General features: G+C 30.9%; 2 protein-coding genes across 6 annotated transcripts; one reads left to right on the top strand and one right to left on the bottom strand.

The window, feature by feature from the left end:
- The first annotated feature begins 1,312 nt into the window (after nt 1-1,312).
- On the top strand, nt 1,313-3,420 carry LOC113863773. Its single transcript, XM_027497472.1, has 2 exons — nt 1,313-1,537; nt 3,341-3,420. The coding sequence occupies exon 1, from the start codon at nt 1,352-1,354 to the stop codon at nt 1,496-1,498; it is 147 nt and encodes a 48-aa protein (XP_027353273.1). The 5' UTR covers nt 1,313-1,351; the 3' UTR covers nt 1,499-1,537; nt 3,341-3,420.
- Nucleotides 3,421-5,181: 1,761 nt separating this feature from the next.
- LOC113861758 lies at nt 5,182-12,064 on the bottom strand. Of its 5 annotated transcripts, none has more exons than XM_027494777.1 (8): nt 11,992-12,064; nt 11,422-11,506; nt 10,615-10,720; nt 8,812-9,033; nt 6,185-6,670; nt 5,861-5,932; nt 5,683-5,773; nt 5,182-5,507 (listed from the first exon to the last, which is right to left on the bottom strand). In XM_027494777.1, the coding sequence occupies exons 2-7, from the start codon at nt 11,467-11,469 to the stop codon at nt 5,712-5,714; spliced, it is 996 nt and encodes a 331-aa protein (XP_027350578.1). In that variant the 5' UTR covers nt 11,470-11,506; nt 11,992-12,064; the 3' UTR covers nt 5,182-5,507; nt 5,683-5,711. The 5 variants fall into 5 exon arrangements, with proteins under 5 accessions (XP_027350578.1, XP_027350579.1, XP_027350577.1 ...); XM_027494778.1 differs by having other exon boundaries at nt 5,190-5,507; nt 11,843-12,036; XM_027494776.1 differs by having other exon boundaries at nt 5,190-5,507; nt 11,422-12,036.
- Between the last annotated feature and the right edge of the window lie 2,505 nt (nt 12,065-14,569).

The raw sequence follows: 14,569 nt of genomic DNA, 5'->3' as shown, positions 1-14,569 counted from the left end.
ATAAAAAAAAATTATCATTATTATTTAAGTAACATAACTACATTGCATATACAAACAGGCTGAATCACATTTCTTTTAAGTAACATATAATGCATTAAAAACGTATTTTATTTTTCAGTTATTTATTGTTCAATATAAAAATAATGTATATGAATATTCAATTTTATTTTTGTTATGTGTAACCTACTTCCATTAGTAATTTATTTTATTTAAAGTGAGTAAAGCTTATACTAAAAAGTTTTAAGTTTAGATTAGATTTAATCTTTTGTTGATGGATTTGGGCATTTGTGAGTTTGTGAGCAGTAGCTTATTGTTTATACGGTGAAATGGAATTCGCAAAAATTCTTATGTATATTTTTCTTTTGGAAACTAAGTTTCGTTAGAGAAGAAAAAAAAAATTTAGAAGTCCATTTACAACATACATACGAAAAAATACTGAAGTTTTGTTTGATAATTAATTTAAAAAAAGAGTAAAGAAGAAAATTTATTTAATAATAATTTTTATTTGTAAATTTATAAATACGAAATAATATTTTATAAATATTTCCAAATCTTTATAAACTTATATTTTTAAAATTTCGTTTTCTAGTTAATTTTTGAGAAAAAAATAAAAAGCTTATTTAATTGAAAAATTTTGTTTAGAAGTTTTTAAACATTAAAATAAAGTTTTTATAAATCTTTCAAAATACTCTAAGTTTATTTTTTAATTTTTTTTATTTAAATTTTAAAAAATTTATATATTTATTTATACTTTTTTTATCCTCCATGCCATGTAAAAAATTTTAAATATAAAAAGTAAGAACATTTCATTAAATGCTTCAATTTTAATAATAATAATAATAATAATAATATTGAAATAATAATTTTATTTCAGTCTATCTCAATTTAAATTATAATACTCTCTTCGTATTTAAAAAATAATAGTTTAAAAAATTGTAGTATAAAAATAAAAAATACATTTAATTATCTTAGTTTTATTAAAATTATTATAAAAAAATTTATTATACTCATTTTAAAATTTGTTTATCTAATAAATAAATAGACATATAAAATGAAAAAGTTTTGGAATAATAATGATTTTAATGATATAATAAAAAAGAATTTTCTCTTAAAATTATAAAATAAAAAATGTTTTTAAAAAAATAAAATGAATTAAAGAGACTGGTTTTTAAAATGAGGATAAAAATAAAGATCAGGGTGTGGGTGAGAGAGTAGATTTTGGCAGGGGAATTGAGCAGTTACTGTTTGGAAGGTTGTTGAGTTGAAGATAAATAATAAGTATTGTGACAGCTTCGAAGAAGTTGCAGTTGTTGAATGGGTTCTTCAATCCCTTGAAACTTGAAAGCACCACATGGCAATGGCTTTCGACTCTGCACTGTGGATCGCAAAGATGACGTGGATTGCTCTTAGTGGTTGGATTACTTCCTGTTTAACCGTTGCTGATGAATTTGCCACTTCTCTTCGTTCTGGCGATATTGGCCCCTTCCATGTTGGTTGATCCAATTCTGCCTCCTTCTTCAAATATGCCTCAAATTCTGTAATTTATCACTACCCTTTAAACTATACTTGTTTTCATGTACTGGGTGTATATCAAAATATTTTCTCTTTTCTTTTTTAGTTTTGAGGTAGAGTGAGTGGATGGTCCTCGATTGTGTATTTGTAGGTTATAGGAGGATGTGTTTGTTATGTGAGATTCGAATTGGATTTCCTTAAATTGAGGAATTGCCAGGTTGCTTGTTTAAGGTTGTCTTTTTGTAGCTTGTTGGTTGCTCTCTAGAATATTTTTTTAGGGATAATTGATGAATTTGAATTTAACACAATCCATTTGTTTGATTAGAATAAGATTCGTCCATGGTTGCCATTGACGTGATGATTTGGTTGGAGATGATTCTTTAGCTAAAGAAACACTGGATATGAAAGCCTTACAGTTGTTTCTTTATTTGTGTGTGTGTGTGTCTGTGTGTGTGTGCTGGGGGGGTTACCCTATATTTTCCCCCAAGCGGTTATGTTCTGCAAATTCTTGATCAATAAGATCAAGAGATGAACATTATGGTGTGGCAGCTGTATTAAGTGAGACCACGTGCTATCATAGAAAGATTAATGGAAATTATGATGAACTTTGGGGCTAATTGGTCAATAGGTTAACTCACAATTTCTAAGGAAAAGCAGAGTAAGTAAATTGAAATTTTAAGGGTGCTACTTTTGATTATATGTGAGATTATGTAAATACATGGAATTATGATACTATTTTGATTTAGTTAGTACTTAGAAAATTCCAGGTATATAAATCTCCTTCTATAAATTTTAATGCTACACCTGAACTTCTTGGTACTCGCCATAGGGCCACAATAACTGTTTACTGGTTATGAAATTGTTTTTAGCTGGACTCCATATAACCTTGTCATTGAGCTGGAACTTTGTTACATATATCGTCAACTTTGCCTTCATATTGTATAAGGTACAGTTTTTTTTTTTTGGTGAAAGCGTGAGGTATAGGATGACCCTTTTCTTACTCTCTATTATTAGGGTGATATTTTAGGTTGGCTCATTAAATAGCTTGGGCCCATTCTCTATTTGTGGGATCAATGAAGGATTATTTTCCAACAATGGAAAAGAATATCAATCATTATGTTGGCATCATTTATGATTTATCCATATTGCATTTATCTGTGCGAGGAATGATTTTTGGGTCGGTGTAAGTGATTTTCTTAGTTAATAAAACTTGAATTTGCGAACAAAATAAATACACCCCTTAAATGATAAAGCTCTTCTGAATTTTAAAGCTAAAGGATGAAAGACTTGGAAATGAAGATAACATTTTCAGTGCCTTGCATTTGCTACTTAAGGAACTGGATTATGTTTGGCTTGCATTTCTTGTGATTTTATTATTATTAGTATTACCCTTTGAATGAATATTTAACTGCCGTGAACAATCTCTAATATGTATCAGTCACTTTGATTATGTTGTCCAAGTTGTTAATTAATTCATGAATTATCATTATACTTCCAGGATCCATAGATTTGTTTTGCTTACATTTATACTATATTTAGATCTAGCTTCAAAAGCGCACAATAACTTATTTAAGGGAACCTAATATATTGTTCAGCAATTGTTTCTATCACTAGGTGGTGCAATTGTATATAATAGCCTCTTTTACAAATCATAAAATAGAAACAACAGTGCGATGAAATGAATCATGGCAAATGTAGGCAATGAAGTTACCAATAGAGTGTATGTTTAGAATAATTGACAATGAAACAATAATGTTGGTTTTTAACCTTTTTTCCTCCATTATTTTGCTCGTGAATTGATTATACTCATATAAGATGTCGAATGTAGGCAATGAAGTTGCATTCAATTGACAGTTTAAACTGGATGAGATACACTCTTCATTGCGGTGCTATCTATACTTTTTTTTTTTTTCCAAATAGAGAATCGTTGAATGTCAAGAATTCTGGAACTGAAGTATCTTATTAAATTTGAGGACTTTCCCCCTAGATTTTCACATGATTATAACTTGTCGAGTAGTACTTTTTATTTGTTAATTTTGTTGCTATTAGTATTTATTTATTTTTGGTTGGACTAAGATCAGCAAAGAAAGCTTCCCAATTTGAATGGAGGGTAAAAGGAACAGGACCAAAATTGACAATTCATTTAACTAAAAAATATTATCAAGTTGATTTGTTCGAAGTGTTTTGTCTCTTGCCTTCTTGCTTTTTACAACTATTTTATTTTATTTTTCTGAGACGTGATTTTATTCAAACAACCGGACCGTTGTCTCTCGCATCATGCTTCAATGCCAAGGTTGCATTTATTATCTATCCGCCCACCCAAACGAGAATGATTTGGCCAACAAAATTAGACAATATAGTAAAAGTGAACCATTAGATGTTGAATATTACACTGCATGACACTATTATTAAACTCAGTCATCAAATCAATTGGAGTATTGATTCAATCATTTAATCAATCAGTCAGTAATCCAACGGATTAAACCTCGTATACGTATATATTTAATTACATAACATAATAGATAAAAGGGAGGAATTAATTTGTATTAGTGTAAATTATACTAATTCTTACATTATATAATATTTTTATAAAATAATTTTAAATTTAATTACACTATCAATCTCTAATTTAAATTGTGTGCAATTTAATACCCTGTAGTTTTTGTTTTTTTTTTTGCTGAGACCCTGTAGTTTTTTTTTGAGTCAACTAAGTTTATAAATAAAATTTAACAACTTTGGTCCCTCGAAGGTTTTCTTATGCGTAATACCTTTAAAATTTTTTACTAAAAATCTTTCAAAATAAAAGTGATTAAGAGTTTGATTAACATAGTTAAATTAAATACTTGTTCAATAAACACTTTTACATAAAAGCTTATGCTATAAATTTAATTATTGAGTTTATTAGAATAAGCTACAAGAAACTTATTTTAATAAATTATACTAAGAAGTTTATTAAAGTAAGTCCTTAAACACACACACAAAGTAATTTATAATTATATTTAATAATTAAATTAATAAATTTATGTTTTATATAAAGTTATTGGTGATGTAAAAGTTAATATAACTTATAAAAGTATAAATTAATCCCTTTATAATAACCGAAACATTATATAAAACATAAAATATGATATAATAGTAAATAAAAACTAATTTAATTATCAAGTCACAAATTTAAACACTGTCAGAACTGGTGGAAAAAAGAATAATATTACAGTTACAATAAAATATTCTTACCAACATTTTTTATAACTCACTATTCTTTTCATCTATGTACACCACGTTATCCATCTCATTCAATAGTTTATTTTTTTTATTTCTCTCCTAAACTGTAAGAATTTTTTTTTTTAAATTATGTAAAAGTAAAATTATCGTAAGAAGTGTTTCTATTTGCAAGTTGAAAGAGGATTGAGATGGACGCCCATTCATTCAATCCCTTGATTTCTAGTTTAACTTCGATAAAAATAATAATAATAACAGATTTTTATGCTATGTACTAATTAAATAATAACCCAAGTATGACTTCTAAAACAATCATCATAATATTAATGATTTTAAGTATGCCAATCCGTGATTAATTGATACTGTTAAAAAAAAAAAACTTATACTCTATCATATTTTAATTAATTTTAATAATAATAAGAAAAACTCACCTAGTTTTACCAAAGAGTCAACCAAGTCAAGTATGCTGTTTTTATCTTTACTATTAAACAATTTTATGCAGTCTAATTCCAAGAAAATCAACAAAACACAACAGTATAATTCTAGCAACACAATGTAGGATAAACAGAGTACAGAAGCCCCAATACAGAAGGAAAAAAAATCATTATTTATTTGCACCATGTCTTTCCCTTCCATGCAAGCATTCCAAATTTCACTTCCCATCACTAAGAGTGAAGTGACTGCATTTTCTACACCCCAATGCATATGTTCATCCAAGAGTTAAAATTTCGAAAACTCTAAATTTTATGTACAACATTTTAAGCATTTTGTTCAACCTGCAGGCAAAATAAACAATTATCAGGTCTATAGCTAAAACGGTTATTTATGTTATCACTACGTATGCATCTAATAAAAAAGAAAATATCATAAAATTTGATTTAATTGCAAATTTTTCATTTTATGAAAGTTTCTTCATAATTTGATCCCTAACAATAGAAGAAAAGAACACACCTCAAAGTGTTGATGACTAAGAGTAATAACTATTCACTCCCAAAGTCTTCATAACTTAAGCCTTCTGATATGGAGTCCAGCCTATTATTGTCTATTTTAAAACCAAGATAACAAAGATATCAGCATTGCGCAAAAGCAACAGATTACGGGTGAGGCCATGAGGGAGAATATTTCTTACCCTGTTCTCTTTCAAGGAAGTTCTCGTTATCTGTAGCTAGGAAGGGTGACCTAGAATAGCTCTCCAGAATATCTGTCAAAGAGGAAGCTAAACTTTCAGTGCCAATGATTTATCCAATCTAAGCTTTGTTACTAAACGATACACTTGTATGTAATAGCATGGAAAATGGATTGAGGCTTTGAAAAATCAACATGAAAAAAAAAGCTTGAATGCATTTTGCTCATCACCACCAGCAAAGATGCACTTTCACTGACGAGTAGTCGTGTGTATGCTGGCATGCAGATGTACACAAGGACCCACACAAACACAAGAGGGAGGACATACCAGAACTCTGAGAAAAATCAGCAGTCAGATCTGAAAGGCTAAAATTTCTGGGAATCTGCCCCAAAAAACCAAAGGAAGAAGTGTCTGGATCTAGGACTGCATCATTTAGAGAATGTGAGTTCGCTTCAACATTAGGGAAAGATGTAACTGAAGCATCACCAATAGTTGGGCGTGCCTCCAGGACATTTCCATCAGTACCAAACATGTAAGGAGAACAACCAGAATATCCTGGTTCTGATTTGATCATCCCCCCATTGATTCCTTGTATCAGACCCATGTTTGCACTTTGAGCAGAAAGCATGCTGGGAGGGCCATTAATCCTATTGCCATGAGCAGACATATCAACTGCAGCATGCATACTAGAATGGAGTGATGACCCACCATTATTAAACACGTTAGATAAACTGGAATCAACAGGATGCATATTTTCTGGCTTCAAACTTGCTTGGGTTCGCTCTGCAGTATAGCATGCTGGATTCTCAGGTACTGTATGTAACATGAAATGACATTTGATGTCATATTACAAAAATGATTGGAATCAAACATTCAATTATAAGTGAGGAATAATAAAGCAGTTACTTTACCCCTTACATCTGTTTATTTTATCAATCACTACATCTTTTATTATATGTCTCTGGAACAGAAAATATGTATCTTGAATATGTAGAATGTCTAAAGTTACAAAGAATATAAGCAGATACAATCACAAAATTATTTTATGATAGTCTCTTTCATATTCCGGGAAATTCATTTTCTTGTTTAAAAAGGCAGACAATTATTTTCATTGATCAAATGTCTAAAGCAATCACTTTTTTTTTTGGAATCACACATATTTTACATGCTTTGTTTTTATTCATCTAACATCAAATTATATTCTGTCACTTCACCTGTTTTGACAAGCTATACACTTTGTCTGTTTGGGAAAATTTGGTTTTTTTTTACTTGGATAAACAGAGAAGTTATTATGAAATACACATGCAAGAGTATTAAGAATTTTGAATTTTTGTCTTATTTATTACAGACCTAGTTCAGGTGCGTTTTTATGGGCTAAAATTCTTAGAATTACTCCATTATTTCTACAAGCAGGATTTTAGACAAGAAATGTTAGGGCTTATCATTAGTTATGGCTTATTATCAAGAGTTCACTTGTTGGACTTATTTATGTATGAAATTCAAAGTCTGAGATATATGACAAGGAATTATGTTTAGAGGCTTTGGTGTTTCTTGAATATCTATGAATTTGGAGGCCAGTGTGGCTTGAGCTAGCCAATGGTCATAGACCCTAAGTTCAGGCAGTGACAATATGTTTGATCTTCAAATACTCCTTATGGTTGCTATCTAGCCAGTGAAGGACTCAACTTTATTTTTAATACTGCTTGGGGAAGAATGATCCCAAATGGAAAATCATGTTGATTTGGGTTAAATACATATCTAGAGATTATTGCATTATTTTTATTAATTTGTGAATGGAATATGTTAACCTAAACATTTTCATGCATATGTTATTACTCTAGTAACTTTTATTAGACCCCCAAAAAAAATATGTATGCAAATCTACTTAAATGACAATGTCTATTATAGTAATTAAGATCCTCAGCAAATCTTTCTGTCTCAATAATTATCAACCTCAAAAAATGTTCTCATAATAAAATAATACATATCCACCACATAAATCTATTGTTCTTTCCTTATCGTATATAAAGAAATAATAATACAGAAATTTAGTACCATTCTGGTTCCTAAAATAAGGTTGACATTAGTTTGGTCCCTACAAAAAGGTTGACATGAATTTAGTTCCTAAAACATACAAATGACATTAAGAGGTCCTTCTGTTAAGAATCTCTCAAATAGAGTCCTAGAACGCACCTTCATCTGTCATGTTAACTTCTCTCTTTGAACTACAGCTTCTAAGCTCTTTAATGACTGATAGTGAACCCACTCTCTAACTCCTACACACCACACACCTCACCATCAAACCCATACAGACCTCCCTACATGGCCCTTGTTTTCTTTGACCTCAACACCTACTCTTAGCCTCTAAAAACCACAATCCCCAGCCAATTAATATCATCATCAAGCCACCTCCCAGCCAATCAAAATCATTAACAAGTCTCAGCACTTGAATGCACCATCCACCTTCAGTCCTTAACCAAACCCCAAAATCCTAGGGAACTCACTTCCTGTTATTCCCTTACAACAAACAATTTTCCCCTAAGGTACCCAAAACTAACAACAAACCAAGAATTTGTGGTTCTTTCTTAGTCAGTTCTACATCAGGTAAAAATTTCCTTAATTAACTTTCTTTCATAATTTTCTATATTCTTAATATCTAGAAACAAAAATTGTTATCATTAAATGAACTTCTCAAAATGGAAATGCAGAGTTTAAGACAAGGAAAACTAGAATATATTTGAATAGAGAACTGACTTTAAAGCATATTATAGTACAAATAGTATAAATTGAGGTTGGGTGTTTGCGGGGGGGGGGGGGGGCAACTGAGTGTAAGAAGGAGACCTAATGAGCCCATGAAGTCACCATGGAAAGTAAAAAAAAAAAACACTTCAACATCAGAAACAATCTATAGTCAAAAGAGATGGTAATAACATTCATGGAGCTAATAGACTTACTTGCAGGGATATGTGACCCATTAGAGTTAGGTAGTGATGAAACTGCAGGGATATGTGACCCGTTAGAGGCAGGAAGTGATGCAACTGCACTTGAGTGTAACCGCATTAATTGCACTTGTTGGTCCAGCAATTTGTTGAATTGCAATATTTGCTGCTTCAAAACCAATCTTGCATAATAAGCCTTGAAGAACTCTTCATTTTCTTCTTCAAGCTTTTGCCAAACTGAAAAAAATGAGGGAAAAAAAAAAGAAAGGAAACTTATAATCTACAACACTAAATGATGAGTGCAATGTGCCGGTTGGCTTTTGATACCAATGCCCAATCAGATGTACTAAATAGCAATTTCAACAGAGACTAATGGTTACCAAAACTTACTCACATGACCTATCCCCATTTCCAGCGCTATGTTAAGTATCAAAACTACCATGGCTTTTAGAAGAACAAAAATGAAAAAAGCACTATGCTGAATAAATGCTGGAAGGGTGTAATGAAACTACTAATTGCAGCAGCAGCAGCAAACAAGCCATCACATGAAGTTATATATAATAAAGCTTCCATGTTTCAGCTATTTTATTAAAAAGTTAATTATCTTCCTTATAAGTGAAGTTCAAATACTAAACCATAGTTATTGCAAATTAATTCCTGCAAGAATAAATGAGCTAGTAAACCATGTCAAATACAATCATAGAAGTGCTATAAATAAGTGAACATGATTTGAAAAATTATCAGATAGTCTGAGAATTAGAAATTTAGGGGTGTCTTATACAGGCATGCTTTTTTCAGCCCATTGATCTAATTAACAAGATAAAACAAACCAGCTGATTTCTACTTTCTGTCACTATAGAATGAAGATAACCAATATAACTCCCAGTGACAGAGCTACACTAGGTTGAAAACAATTAATTGAGAGATGGCCAGCTGTAGGGGGGAAAAAGAACATTACAGAGAAAGTGTTAAAGTTTATCCCAGTTTGAAGGTGGCTTTAATTGTTAGAACCAGAGTTGCATGGGCCATTAACATTTCCCCTGTACCACGTTTTGGAACTTCTATTAGGGGGCCATGTTTTTGTTAGGGCCCATTTCACTGTTGTTCTAGATTGTTTGTTCAGTATTGCCATTCTATTTATGTTGTTATTAAGACTTTTGTTGCAATGGCAGGGATGAATTATATTTTAAGAGAAAGTCTCATTGCTAGTTTTTCAAGACAAGGCTATCAAATTGGGTTTCAAATTGTGCATCGGAAGGCTTATTTTCTGAATTGCAAATCAAACTGTACTGTGAATAGTATGATTCATGATCAATAATTATAAATAACATATATGGCTAACAAAGTCATATAAAAGCATAAATTCATGCTCAATAAATCAATAACTAAAGAACAAATTTATTATGAGCGTTTCAACATAAAAAAAAATACAAAAAAATCGATACATTAGCATTTTGGAGTAGCAAGGCACCATTGAACTCCACCAATAGTGGAAGACAGAGTAAAGGAAGCAATAAAATAGTGTGCTGTAACAGAAGCTAGGAAACAGCACACAGTTTGGACAGAATCTCACAATTCAGTCAGAGAACTGTGATTCGTGGTGCGATTCAGGAACAAAAATGATACACAGCATGATTTGTATCACTGCTGCTTCGTATCATATCAAATCGCATGAATCGTGATACTGATTACAATGGTTCAAGGCTATATCATTTTTGGGATCCGCCACTCTTCGATGTAGAACACATCAACAGTGACCAACCAAGTGAAGATGGAGTAAAATACAAAAAAAGGCAAAGGAAAAAAAGCTTTCTTTACCTAGTTCAGTGAAACCAGGCTCTATTTTTGCTTGAGCTAGTAGTGTTTCTACAACTTCTTTCTGGCTCATATACAGTTGTAGACATCGTTCTATGAGATTTTGCACCTGTAGTGAGACAAGCAAACAAAATAAACACAATGATTAGCAACCTCTGACGAAGTGAACAGTATCGAGAATAGTGGAGAGATCCGGAAGATGGGATGGAGGAGATTTGAAGAGAGGGAAAACATAACAACTCAAAAGTGATGACTTCAATTTGAAATGATATGCTGAGAAATCAAGGTACATAGTAATTCTGTCACCATTAAGCAAACTAAACAAGTCTTCATAATTACCCAACTGGACAGCCAGGTAATCCTAACTAATGAATAATACTAAAAATCCTGCTCAATAAAAAAATCCAAATTACTTAAAATTCAATAACCCAAATATCCAAGCTAATAATTAATAGCCTAGCCAGAGTAAATTCTAATCCACGCAAATATGATAATTTCCAAAATCCTAAACTAATATACCCCAATAGTTTTAAATAATGGAAACAAATTTAAAAATGAATGTAACAGGAAATAGATAATTATTCTATTCGTTACTGAAGTCGACAAAAATTTACATTCTAAAGCAACAATTAAGGCATATGTACAGAAAATTCTTCACATATTCACATGCACACAGAGTGCATCAAGCATTTATAATCGCAAAACAAGTTTGGTCTAGACAACAACTCATTTATGCAAACACCATTTCATCCTCAGAATCCAAAACACACACACACACACAGAGAGAGAGAGAGAGAGATCCCAGCTTACCAGCTGAATATCTTCACGGGTAACCCGCCTCACGGATCCACTTGACATATCAAAAGTTCCCAAAATATATACAGTTAACAACTATCTGGACACACATTACACGAAAATTGATTAGTAATGGTTCCCTACTTCAGTTTCAGTGCAAAACCACCAAAACAAAAAACAGGTCAAATTCTCAAAAAACCTTGCCCGCGTAGAAAAGCACACACAACAGAACCATAATTTGCCATAAAAAAAAAAAAAAAACCGGAACCCTACTCACGACGAGAAACGCAAAACATAGCGTAAGAAAAGATTCCTAAATCTCTAACGAAAACAACACAAACAAACCATAAAAAATTAAATAATAATAATAGCTGCAGAAGTGAGATCATTGAAACCAAACAAAGACACGCGAGAATGAGGTCTGGGGATGAGGAACCCTATGATCAGAATCCGTAAACGCGAGAAAACATCAAAATCAACGAATCCGTGCTTGCGTGGTGAAGCGAAATTGGAGGGAAAAGTAGTTGTAATTGAGAGAGAGAGAGAGAGAGAGAGAGAGAGAGAGATTAGGGATTTGAAGTTGACCTGAAACGGAGAAAAAAAGTGACGAGGACAAAAAATCACAAAGGTTAAGGAAAGGAAGAAAGAAGTGTGTGTGGGCTAATTTTACGGTATACACAGAAACTTATTACAGCGGAGCAGGAATCTTCCACCAACAGGTAAGGGTTACCCCCTATGCTTCTTAAATTACAATTAAGTCCCTCCTAAGCAAACCAATTTCAGCATATCACCGTATAGCAGCCAAATACCCAATATCTAATTTATCCAAAAAATATTTAGTGTTAACTTTTAATGGGTTAAATATCTTTGATTAAAAATAAAAAATAAAAAATATTATTATCAAATCTATTTAATGTAATTTGGATTGTCACATTTTAAAATTTTAATTTTAACGGGTTGGGTAAAAAAAATGTATTTTATTTAAGGGTCATATGAGAATTTAAGTCTAACCCAAACTTTTATTTTACACTAAAATAAATTATGTCAGCCCAAATTCAATAAAAAAATCTGACTGGACCAAACTTAAAATACTTAATAATTCTTAAAATTCAAATACAGATTATATATTTTTTGTGGATTTAATCAAATCAACTTATCTCGCCAGTTCTACTATGTAGTATAGTTTCTTGATCTTCAAATTAAATGTGGGAATTATAACTACGGAAAAGAATTTCATCACTTGAAAATAAAAAATTCAGGGACAAAATTGAACTTTTACTCACCTTCAACCAGTCCTCTTGCAAGAGAATGATCCATAGGAAGTTTAGTTTTGTTATATTCATGATCATGACCTTGAAAGCTCCCAAGCTTTCAAGTATGTTGTTGAGACTTGAGAAAATTGATGGATTAAGATTGAAGATAAACAAGGGGAGCTTAAATACATCAATAATTACTCAATCATATTATAATCTACAGACTTCAGATAAATATATATAAAAAAATACAACGTTACGAAGCTTTTGCAGATAATAAATTATGTAGCTCTAAAGTTCAGCTGTACTTGCCATTCCATGATTGCCAGAATTGCTTTTCTTAAAAGTGTCACCACAAGTAGTACAAATTCTACAATCCCTGTCCGATTTCTGACAATGGTTCTAAGGACTGAAGTTTAATTATCACTCGTTGGGTGGAAGAGTTAATAGTACGATGTTTATAGTTCAGTGACAGCTTACAATCATGGAGACTAGACATATTAATTATATGCTTGAAAGGTTTTACATGAATGAAGCACTAAATATTTATAATTTTATTAATTTCATAATTTATTACATATGTGTATATATTGAAACTGAGAATGGTAGCTAAAATGTTTTATGAAAGAGTTAATCTCTATTCTAGTCACTAAAAGTATCTTTAATATTACAACGGGGAAATATTTATATAATATTTTCTCACCTTATTTATATGGACCTTTATTTAATGCAACATTGTCTTTCTTTAGCATTAACGATTTTAACCTTGTAAATGTAAATACTACTTATTTTTGAACAACCTACACTAAAGTTGCTTTAACCTTGTATAAAAAATTATTTGCCTTTTTTATTTTTGCTTTGCATTAAAAAAAAAACCAAGCTAAATGATATTTCAAAAAATTAAAGACCAAATAAAAAATTTATAAATATATGAAACTTGCAATTTCATGAACTAGAATAAAAGTTTATTCATAAAACAAAAAGTTACTTAGTTCACTTCACATTGTTTAGCGTTTCCTTATATTACACTTATTAGGATGATCATTTCCAAATTCCACCAACCATGATTTTTATATTTATGACGCACCATTTTCTTTAATTTTTTTATAAGTTAAGTAATTTTTTTCAGTGGTGCACCGTTATAAAGTTCATCAAATAACCGCCAGAAGCTATTCCACATTTTTATATTTTATCAGCACTTATTTTTGTTTTAACTTAAAATTATTAAATTGTTTCTATTTTATTTTTGAGGCAATACAAATATAGAAAAATATACAATTTATTAAAAATGTAATATACTTTCACCAAATTAAATCATCACGTTAAAGGAATTATCACCTTTCCCATCTATCACCAAAATCCATTGCCATTCAATATCTTGGAATACAGAATCGAGCCACGGGAAACAGTTCCTAAAACTAGCATACAACGATCCCTTTCACGGAAATATAGTTCCTAGACAACTACACAACATGGGGATCCACTCTTTTCAGTTGTAGTAAAAATCGGTGAACATTTAGTTTTATTTTTTTTAAAGCAAAAATAGACTCGCTTAAACAAAAATATAGAAAATCATAAATTATTTTTATACAAAATTAGTCTAAGCAAATTTTTTGTCTTTTCTTTCAATCTTCTCTTCTCCTTCTTCTCATGCTTAACACTTTCTACTCAACCTATATATTCAACCCTCTCTAACTTCCATAATCAATCTTATTTTTTCTTTTATGTCCAACTCATTTCTTCCTCTCACAACTCCTTCTTCCCTCCACACTATGTTTAACTCCTTTCTTGTTCTTCTCACTCGTACCCTACTCCATATCTATCTATCTCTCTTTCTTTTATACCCAATTCTCTACCATCATTACTATACTATCTACTCTCCTTATCTCTATCTATCCTTAGTCTGTTCT

This window comes from Abrus precatorius, unplaced genomic scaffold, assembly GCF_003935025.1.
Source record: "Abrus precatorius isolate BTA unplaced genomic scaffold, Abrus_2018 Scaffold3, whole genome shotgun sequence".
NCBI lineage: Eukaryota > Viridiplantae > Streptophyta > Magnoliopsida > Fabales > Fabaceae > Abrus > Abrus precatorius.
The sequence above is the reverse complement of the archived record's forward strand: the minus strand, read 5'-3'. Positions and strand labels throughout refer to the sequence as shown.

Excerpts from the sequence above, each read along its gene's own strand:
- LOC113863773 (XM_027497472.1), top strand. The coding sequence starts at position 1,352 with ATGGCAATGGCTTTCGACTCTGCACTGTGGATCGCAAAGATGACGTGG.
- LOC113861758 (XM_027494777.1), bottom strand. The coding sequence starts at position 11,469 with ATGTCAAGTGGATCCGTGAGGCGGGTTACCCGTGAAGATATTCAGCTG. Across the intron at positions 9,034-10,614 it reads GCCTGGTTTCACTGAACTAG|TTTGGCAAAAGCTTGAAGAA; the intron begins GTAAAGAAAGCT and ends CATTTTTTTCAG. Across the intron at positions 5,933-6,184 it reads TGATTTTTCTCAGAGTTCTG|ATATTCTGGAGAGCTATTCT; the intron begins GTATGTCCTCCC and ends CCTCTTTGACAG.